This window comes from Ixodes scapularis, unplaced genomic scaffold (genome assembly GCF_016920785.2).
Source record: "Ixodes scapularis isolate PalLabHiFi unplaced genomic scaffold, ASM1692078v2 PGA_scaffold10__122_contigs__length_95168666, whole genome shotgun sequence".
NCBI lineage: Eukaryota > Metazoa > Arthropoda > Arachnida > Ixodida > Ixodidae > Ixodes > Ixodes scapularis.
The window spans coordinates 82,332,428-82,356,557 of record NW_024609836.1 but is presented as its reverse complement, the minus strand read 5'-3'; the positions used below and the strand labels follow the sequence as shown (position 1 = coordinate 82,356,557).

The 24,130-nt window shown below is 48.7% G+C and overlaps 2 protein-coding genes across 2 annotated transcripts; one reads left to right on the top strand and one right to left on the bottom strand.

The window, feature by feature from the left end:
* Positions 1-12,780, bottom strand: LOC8024758 (crossover junction endonuclease MUS81). The gene is made up of 12 exons (XM_029982465.4): positions 12,485-12,780; positions 10,148-10,220; positions 9,270-9,568; positions 8,125-8,214; positions 7,950-8,038; positions 6,819-7,022; positions 5,690-5,894; positions 5,486-5,602; positions 3,793-3,963; positions 2,627-2,730; positions 1,337-1,405; positions 1-199 (listed from the first exon to the last, which is right to left on the bottom strand). The coding sequence occupies exons 1-12, from the start codon at positions 12,644-12,646 to the stop codon at positions 124-126; spliced, it is 1,659 nt and encodes a 552-aa protein (XP_029838325.2). The 5' UTR covers positions 12,647-12,780; the 3' UTR covers positions 1-123.
* A 266-nt stretch (positions 12,781-13,046) lies between these two features.
* LOC8024759 (UPF0692 protein C19orf54 homolog) lies at positions 13,047-20,833 on the top strand. The gene is made up of 5 exons (XM_029982467.4): positions 13,047-13,481; positions 13,910-14,031; positions 15,726-15,849; positions 18,354-18,424; positions 20,116-20,833. The coding sequence occupies exons 1-5, from the start codon at positions 13,240-13,242 to the stop codon at positions 20,448-20,450; spliced, it is 894 nt and encodes a 297-aa protein (XP_029838327.2). The 5' UTR covers positions 13,047-13,239; the 3' UTR covers positions 20,451-20,833.
* The last annotated feature ends 3,297 nt before the right edge of the window (positions 20,834-24,130 follow it).

Genomic DNA, 24,130 nt, shown 5'->3' with positions numbered 1-24,130 from the left:
TACTACTTGGCAACCTTTATTACGGAGGAATTGGGCTCGCGAATGAACGGTGCGCGACGTCCGATAATGTTCCCCGGTCTGTACGACTCTGGTCCCGTGACTGCCGTCTGCGTGACGGAGCATTCACTGCAGAGGTCCACGGGTGCAGTAGAGCGACCACAGTTTGCGACTCAGATGCTCCCCAGAGATGGCGGCAATCCTGGAAAGGAGTGATGGTTGCAGACCAGTCAGTTCGTCTTCGTAGACTGAACGCAGAAATATGGTGAAAACCCTCCCCACATACCGCCAAAATATTTAAAAGGTTTTTATTAGTGCAAAAATAGATGATGCATCGCCAAACGCTCATTTTCTGCTCAAATGTGGCGCTAGCGGTTCAATCTAGATGCCAAAGTTTCAGAACTGACCGCAATCTTATTAAAAAGTAATGAGAAATTTTTTGAAAATTTAAACGAAAAAATGGGGTCTATTTTTGGTACCCGACGCCATACAGCTCCGTATATATGAAAACTCCGCCGGCCGCCATTTTCCAGTTGAAAGTTTCAGAAAATCGCTCATAACTTTTCAATAACTTAACGGTTACAGTCTGTGACAAGTTTGGAGTAAAGCCCACCCCTTTCCACTTTAGCAGGGCAAACGCTGGAGAGGAGGTCGCCTCTTCTGCAGCGTTTGCTCTGCTAAAGTGGAAAGAGGTGGGCGGAGCTTCCCCTCAACTCTTGACCTGTCACCAGCTATAGTTCTGAAACTCTGGCATCAGTGTGTGTGGCAATGCAGTTAATTTTTAGGGTGAAAGAAAAAAAAACTTATCCTTTTGGGGGTGATGCCCTGTACTTTGTATCTAGACTTACATGTTTTTGGGGTTTAATTTTTTTTTTTAGGCGTTTTTAGGTTTTTTTTTTTTTTTTTCAGGTTCCTTGTGTTTTTTGGCATAGAACCAAAATTTGTTGTTTATTGGGGCTCATACCAAAGAAAACAGGATGCAGGCGTAGGATCCTCGAACCAACAAGGAACATATGCCAGTGACCCAAATTTACTTGGAAATCGTCCTGGTATTGGTAAGAGAAAGAGACGAGGGATCCCAAAGACCTTGCACGGGGCGCTAAGAAAGTTTCCGGTCTCCGTGTAAAAAGTATTGGGTGAAGTAATTGTAAGAAACAAGTTTTTGGACCCTACTTCCCACACACATTTAGCGCAAACACCAAGATACTAAGGACTCGTAAAAATTAAATAAATGTTTCCGAACTTTGACGCACCAGGGGGGAGGTTTCGGTTGTTTCCGTCTAATAAAAGCAACCGCCGGACTTCAGACTAAAAGAAGCAAAACAAACCGATTTCTCACCCAGAGCCCTTGGACGTCGTGGCCTTGCTCTTCAAACTGAAGTCCAACCGTTCACACGCTGCCAACAGGCTGCAGAGAAAAAAAAAAAAAAATGCGAGTCCAGACACGTGCAGAAACAAAGGCGAGTGAGGCACTTGCCCTAGAAACGAGATCGCAAAGTAACCATTCGGTCCGAGAAATCCGACGCAGACGGCTTTATCGGAGCCGACAACGAACTGCACGTCGCAGACGACGCAGACCTTGCCGGAAGTACAGGCGTCTGCCACATCAAGCGCCGCCGCTGCGACACCGCCGGGATCGCCGCTGGTGGCGGCACGACGGTTCTATGACGTCGTCGGGGTGTAAATCGAAGAACCGCCTTTTAGGACGCGGTAAACAGACCAGTCTGAGATGCGCTCCAGGCAATGACTGGAAGGCAGCACCCTAGCTGCGAAGGCAGGGTGTGAAAGTTTAGGCCCGGTCGGTACGTTACCCTGAACGAAACTCGAAAGCGACTTCTCGAAGACCTTGTGTTGCGGAGCAACGTCCTCCATCGGTAGCAGGCGCAGAAGGTCGGCCACTTGACACTGTGGCTTGGAAAGGGCACGAGGAGTCTTCGAGCTCGTCCAATGCAGAGGGAAAGGCCGCACAGTCGTTGCCGTCGGACAATAATGGCACCATGTAAATGCAGTGGCCCGTAGGTAGGCATTTGTCTCGCACATTCTCTTTGAATCGAGTCTATAAGAGACCCTCAAACCCACGCACCAGATCCGAGCCGCCGTGACTGACCTTCCGTTGCTCGCTCACGCACTTGTGTCTGCTTACGACAGAGTTCTTGCGATCCCTTACGACGAAAGAACGCACTGGCACATCGGCGTCACCTTTGAGGTGACCTTGGAACTGCATTTCCCCAGGGCGAAGGCTTTGCGGTATTTGGGGGATCAAATATATGCACCATATACGAGAAACTGTCGTAAGTTTTTCGAGCCAAAAGTGAAAGAATGATGCGCGAAAAAATATAGGAAACATACAGAAGTTTTGCAAGGCACTTGGTCGCAAGTGTGCAAACCAACCAGCCTTGAGGGTTCAATAACCCGTTGCGAGACCACGGCGACTGAGCGTAACGGAAGGTAGAGGTCGGTTATGGTTGCCGTCGTGCCCAGTTGCCGAAAGGCGTCTATCTATATCAATAAGCGGCCTACCGACGACAGCTAGTGCCATCTATGAGTCGAGGTATCCAGTAGCCGGCACGAACCTGCTGCCAACCGAGGGCAGTGGCCTTCTGTCCAGATCGAAAGAAGGAACACATACCTGGCCGGAGACGGGTGTTCTTGCACCAGCCGCAACACCTTGTCCAGCGAGAAGCCCTTGATCTGCAACAGGTGCTTGGCCAACATCTCGCGTACCTGCAGACCCTGCGCACCAAACAAAATCTTCTCGAGAGGGAAGTCGACCGCTCGGCGGATTTTGATTGGGTGTGGCTGTGCGAGTGTTCGGAAACGTAAACCGGCTGCCGCCCTACCCTAGCCTAGATCGGGAATTCCCAAATTGGGTTTCCTGGAGCACCCTCAGGGGTCTCCCAGCTCCCAAACTTTCTCGATTGTCCCTAACACCAAGTAAAGTGTTTTACAGCGATTGCTGTCATGGGCTCTTCCCACCCCTGAAAACAATGTCTGTTGTTGATGTTATGGTTAGCGTAGGGTGTCTGTCTTTGATGTTGCCAAATCCTCGAAAAAGATTGCCCACCACCCGCGGGAATCAAACGTGCATCCGCCGTGTGCGAAGCAGATGCGTTCCCATCAAACTATGGCACAGCGTTAACAACCCGGTCTATATTTTGGGTTTCTGTAGAACCGCCTTTTAGGACGCGGTAAACAGACCAGTCTGAGATGCGCTCCAGGCAATGACTGGAAGGCAGCACCCTAGCTGCGAAGGCAGGGTGTGAAAGTTTAGGCCCGGTCGGTACGTTACCCTGAACGAAACTCGAAAGCGAAAACGACAATTTGTTATCCGTTATTTCTTTTTTTACAGGTCGCGTGCAGTGGGCATGGGGTATGCCCACTGCACGCGACCTGTAAAAAAAGAAATAACCGATAACAAATTGTCGTTGAAGCACCGTCAATGCCAAGAGCTCACGCCAGGAGACACGCCCTAGAAAAAAAAAAGAAGCAAAAGCGTCTATTTTGTTTTCAAGGCTTTTGTTCACGCACGGTGTGTGAATGCGGCGCCGATGCTCGAGACTTCGTAGCGACGTGTCTCAGCTATCGCTGACCGTATTGTGGTGCTGCCTCATCGGTAGCGTCCGTCGCATTCGAATTTAAACCGAAGCAAAGCATGGACTCGGCTGCCTTCCCCAGCATACGAAGCTGGAGGAAGCGAAGGAACGCGAGGTTTAAGTCGGGATCGACGTAGCAGACGACTCGGCCGAAGTCTCGGCTCCGGAACCGAGTCGCCGTGCGGCCCCCTCAGCTCGGCACCTTGTTCTTAATGGAGCTGGCCGAAAACTCCTCCCAGGTGGGCTTCCCCGCGAGAAGCTCCGAAGGCGGGCGAGATGCAACCTGCCGCTCCAGGTGCCTGCTCACGAGGCCAAGGAACCGTGCGGTGTCGGCCTGGTCTCGGGTGGCCTTGATCAGGAAGCCGTCGGAGACCTGGGACGGTCGGACGACGAGGTTGCGCCACTCTCCATGTGCTCGTCTACATTTGGTATTGTACGCAATATGTACTGCACCGCTGTACTGAACTCCCCGGACAAAATGAGCTGCAACGCTCGACCAGACCTTTTGCCACGCCTGCTGTCCCCACAAGCCCCACTACATTTCTAATTGTCAAAGGTTTAAAAAAATGTGACCTCAACTGCGTTTCAGACCCGTTCCCGATAGAAACTTCTCTACAACTGGGTAGGAATGTGAAAGAAACGTAAATGGCCGTTGCAGCTCAAATTGTCCGCGATGTTTCACCGCGCTATGTGCAGTACTGGTTTAGTCCAGATAGTGTATGTTACATACACATGATCTACAGTATACTAAATAGTGTACTGCATACTGTAAAACATAGTTCCTCAAACTGGACTCTCAGAAACCCAGTGGTTTTCCCAGAGACCCCCCCCCAGGGATCCTTCAAACACCCGAATTCTATCGACTCTCCCTGCTCGGAAGAGTGCTCCCGCAAGTTAAGCATTATTTAAGCGTATCCGAGCCACACACTCCTCACTATGTGCGGCATCGTGAACCGAGTCTGTGGGCTTCCAACTGCTTTATTGCAACAATGCCGAGAGGGAAGGAGATAGGTGATCCTAGGCTGTTGTTCAAACAAGACTGGCATTCCTCGAGATAAACAAATTTGAGAACACAGAAGGAAACATGCATACCTTATCAGCACTGCAAAGAAAGAAACAATGGTAATAGTATGAACAAGACAAAGAATTTTAGGCGGTTTTTGCAGTCAAAGGCTGGTTCACACACTTGCGATTCAGTTGAAGAGTGTTCACACACTCTTCAACCGAATGGCCTCTTATGACGAGACGACACATTGGTGGCGTCTATCGGGCGGCCATGGAAGACTCGGGATTTCCGTATAATACCTATTTTTCTCACGCATTCTTTTTTTTTTTTTTTTTTGTTTTTTGCTTGAAAAGCTTTTGAAATTGTTATAAATGACCATTTCTTGTAGATATGTGTGCATTTGATCTCGTAGATACAGCAAAGCCTTCGCTCTAGTGAAATACAGCTCTGGAGTCACCTCATAGACAGCACTAGTGTGACGGTCAGTTCTCTAGAGCCTGTATTGAAGAGAGGGTCCATCTCAGACCATGAAGAGTGTTTGCAATTTAATGGCGGATGCCTCCTGCAGAGATTGGTCGCAAGTGTACGTGCACTGGCGAGGAGGAAAGCGGGTCGAAAGGCAGAGACGTTTGCAGACGAGCGACGGATTCGGCACCTCCTAGCAGTTTGTGTTGCAAACGCGGCCCATTAATCACTTGACCCCTATCGAGCAGTTGGAAACACTCTAGTGTTCTCGCGTCGTAAAAGATTGCAAGAACTTGGTCTTAAGCAAACATGGGTGTGTGAACGGGCCTGTAGTAGGTGCGATTAAAGGCTGAAGTTGCGGAGATAAGCAGGCTGCGGCTGCAAGCAGTCGTCTGCAACAAATGCGGTCGAGAAAGGTTCCCACCTGAGTGTTGAGCACTGCCTGTCGAAGAGCTGCCTCGGGGAGAGCACCTCCCCCGTTGCCGCCTGCATCTTCCACCAGGTAAACGAGGGGGGAGAGTCCCGACGCAACCAGACGTACCTATACGCCGACACAGGTGTGTGAACGGGGGGCCTTAAGTTTGCCCGACGAACGTTTGACGCCAACTCGGCGGACGCCAGGTAGTACCTTCTGTTCGTGAAAGCGTCCATCTTGGATGCTCTTGGCAAGGTCGTCGGTGCGCTTCCGCTCCACCAGCGGGCCGAGCAGCCACTCCCGGCACGAGAGGCCGCTCCTGGATCGACCCAGCCAGGCAAAGTCTCCGACGCTCAGCCGCCGGATTTCGTGGGCCACTCCGAGCGAGCGCAGTTCTCGAATCAGACGTTCCTGAGACCTGCAAGCACGCACCTTGCACACTTACATTTCACGGCATTTCGGCCACTCCGGGGCAACCAAACGCCGACGGAGTTCACCCAAAACCCTGAAGCTTGAAGAACGTTGTGTGACGGTGCACAACGTAACCTGCGGAGATGGGAACTGCTGGCTTTGCGTGCGAAGTCCGACATATATGTCGCGCCTTCACTAAATAGACCTTTTTCAATTACCGAGCATAGTCTGCAAACTACCAATGAAGGGCATCCTAATGTGCCTTAGCTCGTTAGAATACTCTGGTATTGTGCCTGTGCCGGTGCGTCTGTACAGTTGACTCTTATTAATTCAAACTTGCGGGTACTTAAAACTAACATGCAAGTCCCATCCTATGCGTCTCTATGGGAGGAAACTCCTGATAATTCAAACTTTGCTTTATTCAAACAAATTTTCGGGCCCCCTCGAGTTTGAATTAACGAGATTCGACTATACTTATTGTTTTTATTTCCCATACTACCGAAGCTCAAAAAAAAAATCGTCAAAATAAACAAATGCACGCGAAGATAGGTGCTGACAATATTGGTTGTGCGGGACGGTGCCCTCCGAAGATGGCGACAGCGGGAAGCAGAGCCAGAAGAGAGGGTGAACGCATGTGCAGAAGCTAACTGGAAAAAAGGTCCACTGCGCATACTGTGACGTTCACTCAAGTTTACGCCCATCCCGCCGTGTCTTTGTATAGCAAGCGCCGGGGAATGAGTAAATAAATAAAGAAGCGAATAAAAACCGTGCCTGCCAGAGAAGTTGGGCAGAGAAAGCAACAACGGCTTCACCAGGGAGACAGAAAAACTGAAGTACCGAAACTTTAGCCATTCTTTCGACTATCTTGTGAAAAACTGGCCACCGCTAGAGAGACAGACTACCCTGGAGTGCCCAAAAACTGTCTGCTCACCCCGCGCAAGCCTCACCGCAGTCGACGAGCATCAAAACCTCGAGCGACTGGGGCATCTCCATCAGGCTGCCCAAACTAGTTCCGGCGGAGCACGGATCTTGCGTCGGCTGCTCCGCGGGGCTCGCCAGCGTGTTCTGCGAGCCGTTCTTGCCTGGCTCGAGCAGCAAGCTGGCCAGTCGCTGACCCTCGTCCGTCAGGCTGTACCTGCGATCGCATCGAGTGTTTGCCAGCTTAAAAGTCGATGGTATATTATTGTTTTAGCTCGCGGAACCTAGCTTGAGAACTCCTGGGTTAGACGATTTGATGGAAGACAGAAATTAGAGCATAATTTAAAGGGGGGAGAGGGGGAGGAGCGTAAACGTTTCTAGGCTAGGTGGTGCAAGCTACCACCTCGTAGAGGAGGTACAGCTAATACCGACCGTCCATCCATCTCCGCTTTTCGTGGAGTGTAGTATATAGAGAAAGTTTGATCAATGGGAGGAGCGAGCAGAGCCAGGGCTTGCACAAGGCGCAGATAGAAGGCTTGACATGCTCTCTTGGCCAACCAGGAGCCAAAAATAATACCCTAGCGGTGGTAGCAAGAAACACTTTTAATAAGTGTGTAAGAGTTAAATGGAGTAGCTCTTCGTGGTTGAAAATATGGTCATGGGATGTTTCGATTGTGACCATGCAAAAAGATGTGAGAATCGAATGTGCCGCTCAAACTCTGTTTTGCTCGGACGAAGGCTGACCGCTCGGACGACAAATTCCCGGCACTAGGTGCCCAGCGTTCGGATTACGTCGATCGTTCAGCTAGTCGCGCACGCTTTTTATATATTCTATATCTTTATATCTTCCACCATGGTTTTACATGATTGTGATCAAAACATCACGGGCACCATATTTTCAGTCACCGAGAGTTATTCCGATGCACTCATTAATTTTGTATCTCACGATCACCGCCAGGGTAGTATCCGGGGCTTCTGGTTGGCCACATTCGAATTTGTGAAGATGCCGTGGTATATGCCCAGCCCACTTTTGGTTAATGGCGCCTCCCCATTTGCCTCTTGTACTTCCCAATGAATGGCCAAACTCTCCATACACGGCTCTGTTTTCGTGATGAGGTGTCTTATGTAAATAAATTCCCCTTACTTTGCTGGACAGCCCTGCTTAGAGACAAGACCTTTGCGCAGTAGCGTGGCCATGCTGCTCCATGCAGTGTAGTGGGAATCCGCTGGCGGCTGGATAAAGAATCAGACGTGCAAGCAGCTTGTTTTGCATCCAAATCCAAATCACGAGCCTCACTAAATACGGGTCGCCCACTCACCACAGTGAAAGAGGCGTCACACAGGGGCTGTGCCATCAGCAACAGCTGCGACTTAGTCAGCCAATCACGGCTGGGGTCTCCTCCTTGCTCCTGCGCGGTGAAAGAAAGGGCCAAGGTTTTCATTCGTTCGAGCTTTAGATCAGTAAAACCAGAGAGCCGATGTACAGAATTTCGCCCCAAAAATGCAAGGGATTTTTTTCGCCGCAAAAACAAACTATGCATTGCCAAACGCTCATTCTCCACCCAAATGTAGCACTAGTGGTTCGAACCAATTGCCAAAGTTTCAGGACTAACCATTATTTTATCCAAGAGTGATAAGTGATTCTCTAAAAAATTTTAATGGGAATATGTCGGCCGACGGAACCCTCAAATACGTGGAGCTGAATGGTGCCAGTTACCGAGAACGGGCCCCATTTTCCCGCTGAAATTTTCAGAAAATCCCTTATGACTTTTTAATAAGATAACAGTAGTTCTGGAGCTCTGGCATATGGTTCGAAGTGCTTGCACTGCATTTGGGTGAAGACTGAACATTTGGCGATGCGTCGTGTATTTTTGCGGTGAAACAAATCCTTGTAAATTTTTCGGAGGGGACATGCTGTACACTAAATTAATTGCTTATTTATATTGGCTAAAACCAGCTAAATCGATTAATGGTTACTCGAAGAAACATTGTCTTTCTCAGCCGTTTTGCGTTGCGGGCAAACAAATGAACACACCACCAGGGACATGGAATAGTGTAGTGCCCACGCGCTATCAACTCGCGATATACTCGACAGATGCCTGTTACTGTGCATCCAATAACATTCATTTTTATAACTATTTTTTTGCACTTTCCTTTCATCACTTTTTTTTTTTGTAAATTGCGTTATGTTCCCGCTGGGTTGTAACTTTTTTGGTTTTGTTGAATATTAGTCATTGAACTCTTCTCCCTCTCGCTAAAGCTATCGCTAGGGTCCTCAAAAGATGGCCGACAGTATTTCCTATGAAATAAGCAAATAAATGTAAGAGCCACCACCAAGACGGCGAGTTCCCCAGAAAAGAGGGAGGCAGAGTTTTCCGTGCTCGTTCCGGGAAAAAAAGAAAAGCTTGGCGCAAGACACAGGTGTCACGTTCCGCAATACAAAGTTGGTTCGAAGTCGGCTCACCAGAACCTCTTTCCTCTGACGAGCCAATGTCAGCAAGATGGCGTGGGCGCCACTTCGCGGCAACGGCACGTACTGGCGCGGCCCCCGCTGAGGTTTCGGGCGGCTTGCTTTGCCCGTCTTGGTCGCGGCACCGTTGGACATTCTGGCAGCACCCCCCGGCGAATGGCTCAAATGTTGCGGGGGACCGCCGCCATCGCGGTGAGGGCACGGCACTGCGGCCGCGTCGGGGAGTGGAATGTCGTGCCCCGCCTTCCTGTGCTGCTCCAACTTTTTGTCAAGCATGGCACAGAGCTTGTCCCCTGAAAATGCAGGGAGGCACAACGACGAGGTATGTGGATTCACTGCAGCTCAGCAGCATAAAGAGAGAAGGCTCGCGTCGCAAGCTCGGACATCGCGAATCCGAATTTTACAAATGTGGACGACGGATGGCGTCTGCTATTGGAGGTGCTGTCATCGCTTCTGTTTAATGGAAAAGCGGCCCGTTGAAATAGTTGTTCTGCTATGCTGCGTTCTAACAGCGTGTTTCTGTAACCTCTGTGAGGCGACATGCATTAAGAAGTTCAGGCTAGCAGTTGCATCCTGCACTGCTGAAATTACCCGAGAAAAATGGAGGAGGAAGCAGACATCATTTCAAGGTCCCCCAATTCGTCCCTCTGTCTAAACATGCTCAATTTAAAAACTGCAAAAATAAAAAGCTCCATGCGATGAGGCAGACGAATGCGTACCCCTTTCAGTAAACTAACATCTTTTACAAACTTTCATACAGTGCAATGCCCATTTTAAGTTGACAGACAAACTTTGCCAAGTTTTTCCGTTGACAATCCAGCTTGATGCATATTTCGTGACACAATCGGGCAAGGGACTATGCAACTATTTACCGAAAAATTCCAGCAGCTTGGCTTCCTTGCCTGAGTGCAGCACCAGAGGATACTTCTTGAGTGACCTCAAAGCCTGCAGAGCAAACCGACAAATGGTAAAACCGAAGCACATTTTTATTGTCTTTTTTTTTAAGGCTTTCGCACGAGCCAATTGATACCCCCAAACTTTGCCCGACCTGGACGAACACTTGGAAGGGTTGCCATACAAAAAAATTAGCTCGGGGCCATGTTCCATTCACCCCTAAGCTGGTAGTGCAGTGGAAGTTACGTGCTTGACAAACCAGTCGTACATCCGTCCTACACCACGCGATCACACTCCCGCCCGCCCCCGGGAGCAGATAGCAGGGTCGGGTGACGAAAGGGAGGCAGTTGATTGGTCCTGCAAGCGTATATAGCTCCCACCACACCGTCTGCTTAGCGTGAACAGTGTCTACTGTTTTTACACAAAACTGCATTCGGCGGTTAGAAGAAGACTTGGTAGAAGCCCTAGGAATGTGACAGGCCATTGAAACCTCTAAAGTCAGTTATTGCTCACACGTCACACAAAGACACAATGTTTGTTGCAGATGTGATGACAGAACTACCTGCAGACACATATAAAACGTATTCGAACAAGCTTCTGTACGGCCAATGTGACAGGACCGTTACACAAGGAAGAAACACGACACGGACAGTGTCTGCAGAATGTCTGTGTCGTGATTTAGTCCAAGAGTCTCCAAACGGCTAAGGGGCCAGTTCGAGGATCTGTCGCTGTCTCGAGGGCCAGAAAATAATTGAGCAAATAGAGACGAGAAAAAGCCAAATAAATAATCCTAGGCAAACATTTAGATACAAGTTCTAAAGTTAGAGTAAACATTAAGGCAGTTGAACAACATATAATTAATGTACGGAGAGTGTGTTGGTGCAGGTCGACATTGAGGAGAGAATAAACATGTCAGAGGGGGATGACACAAAGGCAACTTCGTCTTCCATGTGTATTCTTTCTTCAATTTGGAATACATAAAATTCAGTTTGAAATTCAATATTTGGCTAATTATGACGTTACACAATAACTGAGACCCGGAAAACTCGCAAGGCATAAATCAAAGCGCACAGAAACTTCGGCATGTTCACAAGGGGCAGAAGATTAATGAGAATAATAGAACTGATGCCGACAATATGCGATAGATACGACATAGGCCACTAAGCACAGTGTACGTGCAAACGTGAAGGAATTTTAACGCATGTACCGTAAAATCTCGAGAGATGCCCCACCCCTGAAAGATGGCCCACTCCTATCTTCGGCTCGATTTGCTATAATTTTTTAAACACCGAAATATAGCCCAATCTTAGTAATAGCAGTGTTGGGATCAATGATGGACTCGGCGAAAATAAGGCTAGTTAGCTATGGCAGGACATAACCGAACATTGCTGACTGAGAAGTAGTCGTCTTTGCTTCTTTGCTCCTCGCCACCGTAACAAGCTTGGAAGGGACATGACCTAATAATTGCAATTTTTTAAACTTTTCTTGGTTGTACATCGAAAGTAAACCAGCTTTTCTAGATTGTACATCGAAAGTAAACCCACTCCATATTTTCACCCAATTTGCTCTTGACAGGCACGTAGCCAGGATTTTGTTTCGGGAAGGGGGGGGGGGGGGGGGGGCGCTTATGACAAAATGCTGTATGAAGGAGAGGGGGGAGAGGAGGCCCCAGCAAAATAAAAGATTTTTTTTTGGGGGGGGGGGGGGGGGGGGGGGGGCGGGCACCATGGCTACGTGCCTGGCTCTTGACGTTAGGTTTTACGGTCGGAAGACCTAAGATTTACGGTAGTTAAACAGATACGGAAGGGACTGAGAACGGTGACACTGGTGATGCCAATGTCCAATGAATAATCTGACGAGAGGACGTGCTCATGTTTCTCCATCTTTTCTGGTATGTATGGGAAAGGTAACAACAAGGGCTTAAAGTCTGGGGCTCTCAAGGGGTCTCGGAACCCCCACTGATTTTAAAGGATGGTCTGAGACCCCCCCTCCACAGCCCCAGCATTAGTGAGATCAAAATCATATCTTGCAATAAACTAGCTTGTTCTCAGGGATGTGACATTTGGGGATTAGCAATCTGAGGGTTGCAAGTACAGCGTGAGCAGAGTCAGCAGTGGGGTTGATTTTATGTGCATCTAATACATCTCGTCAGAACCCCCCCCCCCCCCCCCCCCCGCCCTCCTCCCTTCTTGTAGGGACCCCCCTCAACTTATGGGAGGCTTTAAGCACTGTATAACAACCCTAGCCAAGGGCCGGTGTTCAGAGACGCCTGATTTAGACTGATGTGATCAGCGGTGTCGCAGCCCGGACGCTACCTTGGCGAAGACGTGCTGGGTTTTGCGGTTGCTCGCCACGGCCTCGTCTTTCCACTCCCGAAGCCACTTGGTGAACAGGGGATTTGGGTCCGCTTCTTTCTTTCTCGTGCGCCGCATACGATTCACGGGTTTCCCGACGGTGGTGACAGTTGTCTGCGCCATCTTTCCCTTCTACGACCCGGAGCATAGACTACCAAATGTTCACGGTGTTGTGCTGATGCCCTTGAAATCTGGTGTCTGCGGTTATGAACTAATCTTCCAAAGTTCTCATCTTCAAATATCCTCCCGCCGCCGCCATCGCCGAAATATGCATTCTAATCCGAATCCAGAACGTCATCAAGTAGCCGAACAACCACACATTTTTTAAATATAAAAGCTTGGACGTTTAATATGTGGTAAGCAACAGGGAATGCATTTAAAGTAAACTTTGTTATGTTTTATTAATTTGAACTTACACTGAAGCAAAAATCGACACTCTTTCTGGAATGCAAAAATTGCCAAGATGACCCTCGATCATCTGCCAACGACTGAGCGACGTCGATATCGTGTTTTGGCCCTGAAATCGAAACTATCGAATCTGTCGATCCGTCCAAAAACGTTTAAATTTTCCTTCGCCACGCATTCATACAGGCTTGATCGTGGAAATTAGGTTCTAAGACTGAGAAAGAAAAGTTTTAAACTTTCCTGCGACGTAGAAAGTGCGTTTCTAGCCAGCGTAGTAGCGCCAACGGGGTATTTTTAGCCCATGTCCCGAGATGGAAGTTGAAGCGTCCACGACGGTTATTCCTCCGCCGCCTCCACCGCTTCTTTCGACTGTTTCGGCATCAAGGCGCGACGGCGATCTTCCTCGGAGTGTCAGCCGTACGGAAGATGACCCAATCACAGCCGCCATCAAGGTTCTTCGTCGTCAAATGGACCGTATATGCAAAGGTGACGAGAACGTCGCTGTCCTTTCCAAACTTTGCCCCGTCGAGCCCGTTCTTCAAAGCGGTCCCCAGTGAGTGTTTACCGGCTCTCTCATACCCTGTGCTTCGGTATAAAGTATCAAACTAAAAGCTTGACCTCATGGTGTGCCACCGTAGCTATCTATGTAGTAGATTGATTCTTGTTCATTTCATCTTTGTTTCCCCCCTCCGGGGAATTCTGACGTCACAGCCAGTAGTGGCACCTGCTGACGAACGGAGAATGCGCAGATGCTTCGTGGGTTCCGGCGCATGCGCAGTGCCTTCTGTTGGCACAAACATACGCAAAAACAAACATAAAAAACGGCGCAAGAGAGAAGTGTTTTAGACAAAAGGATAAGCACTGTGTTTTTTCCGGTACATGTAACCAACTAGCCCACCTGTTGAATCTAATTGAGCACAAGTATAGTTGAAGGTGAAGGCCTTTGAATACTCAAATTTATTGGTTTTGTATTTATCATAGATGTGGCTTGGTGGCACTCGCCATGGCGTCGCAACTACTGCAGCCATCCCCCGTGAGTGTTGCTAGAGCCTTTGAGACAGCCAAGGCACTTGGATTCACCAACAAGGGAGAAATGTTTTCAGGTTTGTGCTCGCTGTACCGCCAACATGGAAGTTATGCGCATGCGGGCCTTTTAAGTTGGAGTGCGACGTCTAATTTTATGAATTGGACCATTAAAGGGGTTGTCCGGTAAAATTATGTGTTCGAGAAAACAATTGAATATCATTGTTATTCCCTCGAAATGCATCTTTCATGCAATATTTGAATTTTATATGCCCCTCTGCATGAGTAATTGAATTTTAAACTGCTCCAATCGCATCCTGGTGTAAACGGTGCTTTTGTTGGCAACATTGAAGCTCTGACATCACATAACGCAAAGCGAGCATTTCCTGTCGTTGTTTGCCTGCGCCGCAGCATGCTTCATTTTTGTTTTTGTACTCGACTTGTTTCGTGGATGGGTGAGATTGTTTTTGCGCGGTTGCGGGCCACAATCATTGGGTAGCACCTGCAAGCCAAGACGTGACGTTCCAATCTTTTCCGCGAAATGTGCAGCAACGAACAAAATGGATCGTCGTCGTGCATAGGGAACACTGAGTTCCCGTCAAGGTAGAGATCCTGCTTATGCAGCAATTATTTCACAGAAGAGAGCTACAAGCTGAGCTCCAAGCGGATAGAAGGCTCGTAAGCTGAGGTGTGATGCTGTGCCACCGATATTCAACTACACCCACCCACTTCTCACCCAAATCAGATCAATCGGTTTGATTATGCAGCGAAACCAAAACCAACAGCTAGGCCAACTTGAAACGATGCCTAAAGTTATATTTAGCACACGTGCAGCCCAATTCTGTTTGACCCGTCTGTGTGAAGGGAACGTGGCTACCATTCACCAAGCTCGTCCGAGTCAAGTGATGATCTAAAAATGTTACATGCATTTTGAACGATTTGCCATTTGCCTTCGACCCGCGGGCATCGCCTCCAAGGAAATGACCCGCTGCCGCATCACCGATCCAGTGCATCCGTCGATATGTGGACCCAGATGCCGTTCCAGAGGCAAAATCTGCATCATTCTCTTTGCAAGCGCTACTTGTCTGATCGGTGGCCGTCGGAGTTGTGTTTGCGTGAAACAGCATATGGTTTGCTCGAAGCTAAGGCTGTTTTCGAATAATATCCTGCTAAAAGGTGCTACCTTTTTGCACATGCTTGGGAACTGCATTACAAGGAACATATTTCAGTAGGGTACAGCCAAGAAGACTATATAATTCGAAACAAAATACAAGATATCCATCGACCAACGCTTGTTATCCCAACCAACCGATGATCCTTTGCGTTATGTGACATCACGCAGCAGCTACAGATGTCATCCATTGAAAATGGCGAAATTCAAGGTGCTGTTTCATACACATGCTCATGAAACGTTTAATTAATATGTGGACATATATCAGAATAAGAAAGACGTTTGTCTATGTGAAAACTCTTCATCTAACGAGTGCAAAAACTTAAGTAATTCTGGCTTCGACCAAACAATCCCTTTAGATAAAATATTGATTTCAGTTTACACTTTTTTTTATATGTTCTGAAACCTTTTATCTATTATCTTTTATAATTTTATCCAAGTTTCAATAAGTCATCTGTTTTCCATATTGTTTATGCAGGAACCTAGTAGAATAACTTGGATGTTATCTTTGACGATAAAGAACTTGTGCCCTGCCCTCATCCGTCCTTTTGAATTTGGCTGCAGTTGCAATTGCTTACTTGTTTTTGCTTTTTTTTACTCTAGTCGAAAACATGCGGCTACTTGCTGAGAGTGTCATGTGCTGTCGAAGCGAACTGCTCCACTGTCCCGCAGATCATCGAGGGCGGTTAATCGAACACCTGCTACGCGGGAAACCTATTCTGGTTCCGTATCCTTTCTGCTGTGCTCGTTTCCTAAAAGTCACAGTATTGTGAGTTGAGTAAATTATCTTTGTTCACACGAAGTCGCAACACTCCACATGACACATGGTAGCAAAGCAGTGACGTTTGAACAGCAGCATCACTAGGGTCAGCGACACTCAAAGCAATGACCTGCTGCGAACCCCCCCCCCCCCCCGCTTTCGTGGCCCGCCGCGACCAACACCTCCTACTAGACTAGGAAGAACCCCAGCACTTGCGAGTCGGGATGCAAAGATGGCGGAGAGGGAAGGCTATGGCCCTGGCGGCCAATGGCGGTGGGAAGCACCAGCACAAGTCAACCTGCGTTATGAAATGCTATGTTTTAGTACAAACGTTTTGTTCGAGAACACCTTTCAATGCAGTTTTTAAGGTCGATCCACTCGTCAGCAATGACTTTTCAACGTTTGTGAAGATGGACACATGAGTTTGCACATGCTAGGATATGTAGTGCATTTCAGTCTAAGCATTTGTGCCGTCTCCCCATCTGTTTTTTGGTGCTTCGACACCAGTCGATGTGCAATGCACATGGTGTGTTTTTGTGTCAGGAATGTTCTCTATGGATAGACAGGATGATTTCATTCGCCGCATTCATATGTGAGATATACAATGAATTCAGCTTCATTTGTGGTGTTGATGCAAGTAGCTTTTGACATGAAGCTTTCTGAACTGCTTGCATACACACAGAAAAGTTATTCGTGAGGTTGCATTGTAGCCCAGACTTACATAAAAGCAGATGTCATTGGAGATGACTAGTATGTTTTTTACCAGGAGAGATGTTTAGAGTCTTCGTCGAACTGATTTCTGCCAGACACAGATAAGTTGATGTGATGCGACTTGTATATAAGCAAACAAAGGCTATAAATTTGCCAGACCAATGTATCTACAGCCCAGTTTTCATTACTACATTACTGGCTAATCAGGAATTTTCATGCTTTGTTTCAGACATGGGACGAAGGACACAGCAGTTTTATCCTGTTAATATTGCGGTGTAAGCTCAAAAACTTTTATTGGAAGATAAATCTTCAAACCTTGAACTGGAAGATATATGGCAAGATTTCAGGTAATTCTAGCTGCAAAAAGTGGTAAACTCCTATAAGAATATATTAAAATCCTTGTATAAATTTCTTGCACAAACAACAACTCTAGGCCGAAAGGAACATTGAAACATTATTTTTTGGTTGTTTTTAAACACACCGCTGTGTTAGTTTCAGGCAAGAATGCAGTTGTTACATATGTTTAGTATGTCAACAGCGTTGGTACTGTGATGTGTAATGCCGTTTTCCATCATTCTTTATCATGTCATTTTCGGCTAGTATTCTTCATGAAGAATCCACCTTGCGGGGATAATTACATCATTTATATATCTCGAGACTTTGTTATGCACCCACCCTGTTTTTCCATTTTGCTTCAATGATTTTATGCAACAATGATTTAGAAGTCTAAGAAAATCAGCTTCCTAACCCAAATTTTGAGTGCTTGCATCAATAATAATTCATGGCTATGACAGTAAATCGACACGTGTTGCCTTCTCTTTTTAGCGCGGGCTCGATGGCCTTCTCTTTCGACCGTGCAGAAAGGTGTTGCCGGGTCACCCCCCCCCCCCCCCCCCCCCTTTAATGACGCCACTTCATTTAAATATACTGCAAAGCCTCCCAATAGCTTTGGTTTGTTGTGTTTCAGCAGCTCATCTAGGTGCAGACGCGGTACGATCATTTGGCATTTATTAATTGCCGAGATAAAATCAAACATTTTACCATTTGGAGTGGATGCGACTTCAGCACATTCATGAAAGGAATCAGACGGCAGTGGACAAAAGCAACAAAGAGAAACCGCAGCAGACATGAAAAGTGTTAGCCTTTATCTAACCGTGTATCCCTGTAAATGCAATTCTGCTACCATGACAGTAGATTACATCATCACCAGGTCTGCCTGCTTAGCTCGTCACTTTGTCTTGACTCTATTCGGTTTACACTGATGGCTGTTTATCGGTTTGTGATGAAATTCGAAAGCTTGCTTATAGCAGACACCGCTTTTCTTCAAACTGTGTTTGACCTGTATAGTGTAAGGGAACTGACATTTACACTAGCTAACTCTGTCAAAAGAGAAAAACGGTAGACTATACGCGCTATCCCCACAGTAAGTTTTATAGCCGAGTTGCAGTACAACATGGTGTATCTCACTAGAGAGCCGAGATGCTGGTCCCAATTTTTATTTAGAAAGAAAGTGGAATGCCTAGAAATATTTATCTTTATATTAGTGATGTCAATGAGTTGCAGATTATTGTGACAGCAAATTGCGGCACTAAGGAAATGAATAATTGAATGTGACTGCATCTTCAATTGCTTTATTTTGGACCATATTATGTAAAGGCAACTTACTATGTAAGCTTCTGGTTAGCGACAATAAACACGGAAAAAGTTCGGGATTGCTCGCCGGCATGTTTACCTTCGTGAATTCCCTCAGCGATGGAAAGTTACGACTCGGACGGCAACTTTGAACCCTGTCTCAAGGGCGGGCATACTGCCCACTGGGCTGTGATTCATGGTAAGTATATATGATCTACCATATTACTGTGTTCTTTTATATTGTTTTTTGCAAAAGGTCTATTACAGTCAGCAGGATGGGTATTTGCAATGATGAGCCCCATATCTCTGTTAAAGGTATTTTCAGTTCATGATCACCGCAGAACAGACACGTTAAATGTGGAAATAGCAGACGGTTATGCCGTCTTACACCTTGGCAGGTCGTTTTCATTGGCTTTTTTGGCATTCAAGATTTTAGGGAGGCCGTGCTTTCCCCTCTGGGATGTGCTCATGGCGCACGCCAGTCACGTCATTCGCCGATTCTGCTCCCGTGCTTCATTTCTCCGTCCCAAATCTCCCGAAGACGACGTCATGAGTGACGCCATTTACGATGACGCCATTTGCTCGCTGTTCATGGCAGCGCTCTCCCCAAGTATCGTGTCCAAACAGAAACGTAACGCACACGGTAGTTTTGCAGTGTGCGCGAAAATGGTAACACGTACGTTTGCGAGAAGAAACCAGACAAGTTGCAAATATCCCATAAGGCCCTGCGAGAAGTGTGCAACGAATTATGGGAACCTCCTGTATGTTCCTCTTTCAAACAATAGCACACCTGTGTCATTAAAAAAAAAACGAAAAAAAAAAACTGGATTATTTATTTTATTTAAAAAAAAAAGCTGGAAGTACACCTAAACACTTCTTATGAGTTGTGAATGCGAAAGCATGCATGTCGTTCTTCCGTCCCCTTAGTTCGTCTGTGGCGTACTGGCATGGACCGGCCGACCGCGCGCTCTCCTCGCCGCACTGACCTGACCTCGGCCGTGGAGCCGCTGCCTCGCTTGGCAGCCAGACGCTTCGTTTTACCGGCGCGCTGGCGGCGCGGATACGCTGCGCCATGGGGTGGCGGTCCTTGAAGCTGACGCGCAGCGGCCAATGGGAGCCTCGGTTCTTGAAACTATGACGCGCGCCAGCCAATGGGACCTATCCGTCAGATTTCGGCTTCACTGCGCTCCATCGGGAGCGGGGTAACTAGGCGCCGTTTGGCTAGGGTTTTCCCGCGGCTTCAAAGCTGGGAGCCATCAAATCGCGGCTTCACTTGGAGAAAAGGGTTTAGGTGCCGTTTGGCGGGCGGCTTCAAAGCTGATGACGTCGGCTCGCTCCATGGGACAGCTAATGCTTTCACTTTAATAAGTACAAAATTTCATACTGACTCAGGAGCAAGGCGGGGACTCATCCGGCCGCCTGACATGAACATACACTATAGTCGGCACACACAGAAAAAGGAATGGTGGACCTTTTTTCAGTACAGATGTCAATAGCGCACACGTATGCCCGCCTTTGTTGATGCATTGTCTGCTACAGCCGGTTTTATCCAGCTACTTCCCAGAATTCATTTTGGCGCCACGACTGTGTACAATAACTAAATGGCGGAGCCGGAGCATCGCCTTCCATTTCCTTTCGCCGCCAACTCCTTATTGGCGGAGAAGAGGTCACGTGCACCAAATATGACCTTCCCGCTTGCGAGGAGGCTGCCTCGAGGAGCGTCGGCGCACCAGGTTTTGGGTTCGGGACAGGGACGTACGTCTCGCTTTGCGCTCGCGACATGCAGGTCTTGCTCCGATGTATGCCGAGCAGGCGGCTTCTTTCTTGAACCCGTGATGCTTCACGAGGAGCCGGACTTTCTTTACTACGTTGGCGTGTGTCCCGTTGCAGGTTTCTGCGTGGCAATTCCCGCCGAAGAGATGGACGATGTCGCCAACTGCTGCCACTGGGAAGACGACGTCGAGCTGGGCAGACGCTTACGCCACGTTCGAGCCGCTCCCTCCGCGCAGGCCATGGCCGCCGCGTTGGCGGACGAACTCTCCGTCTTCGTGTACGCCAGTCAGGGCAAGAGTCGTCGGGTCGGGCTCTGGGACCTGGACTGTCTGCTGCGCAGCAACGGCAACCTGGCCGAAGCGACACGCAAACACGACACCGCCTCCGAATTCGTGCTTCCTTCCGGAGGCCTTGTGGAAGGTTTGGCGGGGAAACTGCTTCTACTCGGATGACGAAACTACTTGAAAGGCGCAATGAACCTTTTTTTCTTTCTTAAAAAAAATGCACGCCCGAGGCTGCCATTGTTTGGGCACGTGAACTCGGTTCAGCCAACTTAGAACAAAAGTCTGCGAACATCCTCCTCCATGGAACGTTGCCACACAGTCGGACGGCGCCAACTGAGCAATTTGACCCGTTGCCGGGCGTCTTTCGACGCGTTGATTGGACACGTGCGCTTTTGGTGTGTGTCAACGTTACTAGAACCACTCAGTTGAGAAACTGCCATAGAGCCTGCTTGGAAAAAGTGGCTTCGATCCGTACTCGAGAGTGAGTGATTGAGTGAACGACTTTATTGAACCAAATTACTAGGCTGCAAGGCCTAGTGCTGTGGGTTCGGGATTAGGAGATGGGAAGTATGGGAGGGTTGACTCTTCTATGTCGTAGTCGGGTTCTCAGCCGGTCTTCAATTTCTTGTGCCCGAGCGATGGCCGCTAGCTGGGTGTCCAGATCCTCGGCCGCCAGTATCGTATCCCAGACAGGCTGCCAGTCACCTTGTATGGGTTGCAGCTACCGAGCAGGTCCCCCGGACACTCCCAATAGGTGTGCCGCCAGGACCCGTCGCCGCTGCCACACTCCTCGCACCTTCCGCTGAAGAGGTCCGGCCAGGTCCTCTTCAGGATGTGGGGGGTAAGTGTTGCGGAGCTGCAACTTCCTCCGGATGGTGTCCTGCTGTCGGGAGAGCTCCTTGTGGGGCCCGGGCAGGGTCTTCCTTTGGAGCCGGAGGCCTTTAGGAGCTTGCCATAGGTTACGGGGCCTCGGGTGTAAGCTGAGGCCCCGAAACTGTGGTCACAATTGATCGTGAGGAGGCCTGACTCCCTGACTCGTGGTGCGCGCACCACGAGTGAGTGGGCCATCTCGTTGCCTGTATGCCCAGAGTGTCCGGGCACCCAGGTCAACGTGTGTGTTGCGTCATAGCTTGCGGGTCTTCTCTTGTACAGCAGGTGCGCCGCTTGTCCAATTCTTCCCCGACTCATGTTGAATAGAGCCGTTCTGGAGTCAGTTGTGATGGTAGCAATCTTTACACCCTGGAGCTCTGCTTGCATACGCGCCAGGGCCACAGCAGCTTCTTCCGCTTCATCTATGTCTGTTGCCTTGATTGTAGCAACCGTATCACGTTGGGAGTTATGTACCGCTATTACGTATCTTCCAGGTTCGCTGGGGTAGGGTCCTGCATCCGCATGGAACACATGCTCTTTCCCAGAGTGCAGCTTGTCGAGTGCTTTTGCTCTGGCAAGTCTTCATCCTAGGTTGTGCTCTGAGTTCATATTTTTAGGCAGTGGGACGCACTGCATGCTGCTTGTCCACTCGTGTCGGCATTGTGAACTTGATATCCCTCTCCTGGTGTGGGGTTATTTCCATTCGGCGCAAGACTTGTCTCCCAGTGGTAGTCTTGGAGAGCCGTAGAATTTGGGTCTCCCGTGGCGCCTGGGCCATCTCCTGAAATGCGTTGTGAATGCCGATTTGTCCGAGCGCCTCATTTGACGTGATCGGTTTGATGCCTAAGGCAGTTTTGAAGGACTTCCGAATGATGGCGTCTATTGCGGCTTTGCCGGATGGCTTCAGGTTTATGTGCGGAGCGGCGTACATGATCCTGCTCAGCGTGAAGGCTTGGACAAGCTGGCAGGTGCCATTTTCTTTGAGCCCATAGCTGCATCTGGAGACTCTCCGGATCAACCGTGCTGTATTGTCCGCCTGTTTTCAAAGCTTTCTGATGATGTCGCTTTGCTTGTTGCCAGTCGATATTTCCATACCAAGCACCTTTACCTGGGTAGCCCGTGGTATATCAATTGTTTGTAAGTTGAGGTAGAAATCCATGTCGTTGTTGCTGCTACCGTGCCTTGGGGTTCTGATGAGCAAGGCGGACTTGTCCGCCGCACATTCGAGACCAGTGGCAGCGGCTTCTTCTTTAACCGTGTCGGCTTCTGCCCTGATGGTATTGCCCATGTACGGTGACGGGAGCACGGTCCATATCGTTACATCGTCTGCATAAATTGCGTGACTGAGGCCTCCCATATCTTGCAGTCTTTTCGACATTGGGATCATGGCCAGGTTAAAAAAAAAGCGGGGAAATGACTGCCCCCCGCAGGGTTCCCCGTCCAATTCAAAGTCTTCAGACATTTCGCCTTTCATTTGGATTTGGGCCGTTCGTTCTGTCTGATAGAAAGTCTTGGATGTAATTGAAGGTCCTTTCTCCAAGGTTCAATTGGGATACCTGGTGCAAGATGGCCTCGTGTGAGGCGCGATCAATTGCCTGCTTTAGATTCAGGGCCGCAAGAGCCGTCCATCTTTTGGTGTTTTCGCCTCCCTTCAATTGAATGAAAACATCCTGCGTAGAGAGGTGCTTTCGGAACCCGAACATGTGGCTCGTAAATAGTTCCTTCTCCTCTGCGAAGTCTTGGACTCTAGCTTGTATAATGCGCTCCAGCAACTTGCCAACACACGAGGTAATCGAGATGGGTCTGAGATTTTCCATCTTGAGGGGTTTGCCGGGCTTCGGAATGAAGCACACTATCGCATGTTTAAAGCTCTTCGGTAGCCGACCGGTGCGGCATACCTCGTTGAAGAAGGGAGTGAGTGCTCCTATCGATTTGTCGTCCAGATTCCTCAGCATCTTATTTGTGACTTTGTACGCCCCAGGGGCCGATGAGGTCTTGAGGTCTTCCAGAGCTCTTCTCAGTTCGTGCTCCGTGATCGGAGCATCCAGGCGTTCGTTTGGTTCCCCAGAGTAGACCATGTCACCTGTGTTGCTACTTGAAGGAGAGTCCAAGACTTCGTCTTCAGCTCTTCAAAGATGCTGGCCATGTCTCTCTCGTGCTCCCTCACGATCTTGGTGAGGAGCTTGCCTTCTCGCCCTTTGTGTCGTCTGGTGCCAGGATGCGCCGGAAGAGGTGCCAGGGGCTCTTTGTGTGGAGTTGGCCTTGTATTTCATTGCACAGTTGCTGCCATCGCTGATGGTTTAGTTGCCCGGCGTAACTATTGATGTCATTATAAAGTCTGGCCGCACGCTTACGAAGGTTAGGAAAGCGTTTATCCATACTTTTCCACTTGCCGTAAAGTGAGCGATAAGCTTCTAGCATGTGATGAAGTCTGGAATTGATGGCGTTGGCCTGGGTGGGATTTTCAACTTCCTTTGTGGCCTGGGCTGTATCGTCCACAACGTCTGCACACCATGCTTCTATTGACTCCATTCCTCTTTCGGAGCGTTTCTGTCGGAATAGGTCCCAGTCTGTGCATTCCTGCACGCGGGGTTTAGGGCGCTTGATGCCGGGTAACAAAATCTTGAGCTCGATGATATAATGATCACTGCCAAGGTTCTCCCGTGTGTTATGCCAAGAGACATCGTCCAGGTTCATTCCATATGTTAGGTCAGGGTTGGTGTCTTTCTGCACGCTGTTGGCAATCCGGGTGGGGCACGAGATGTCGTTTAGGAGGGGCGCATCATGAGCATCCGCCAGCTCCACGATGGCCTTGCCTTTGACGGTATCCTTATCATACCCCCACAGCGTATGATAAGCCTTGAAGTCTCCCACGACCAAGGCAGCATTGCCCTCTAGCAATGGGTGAAGCTGTCTAAATGCTTCTGCACAGGATGTTGTGTGGTCCCTTTGAACAGGGTATATATTGCTGATGAATA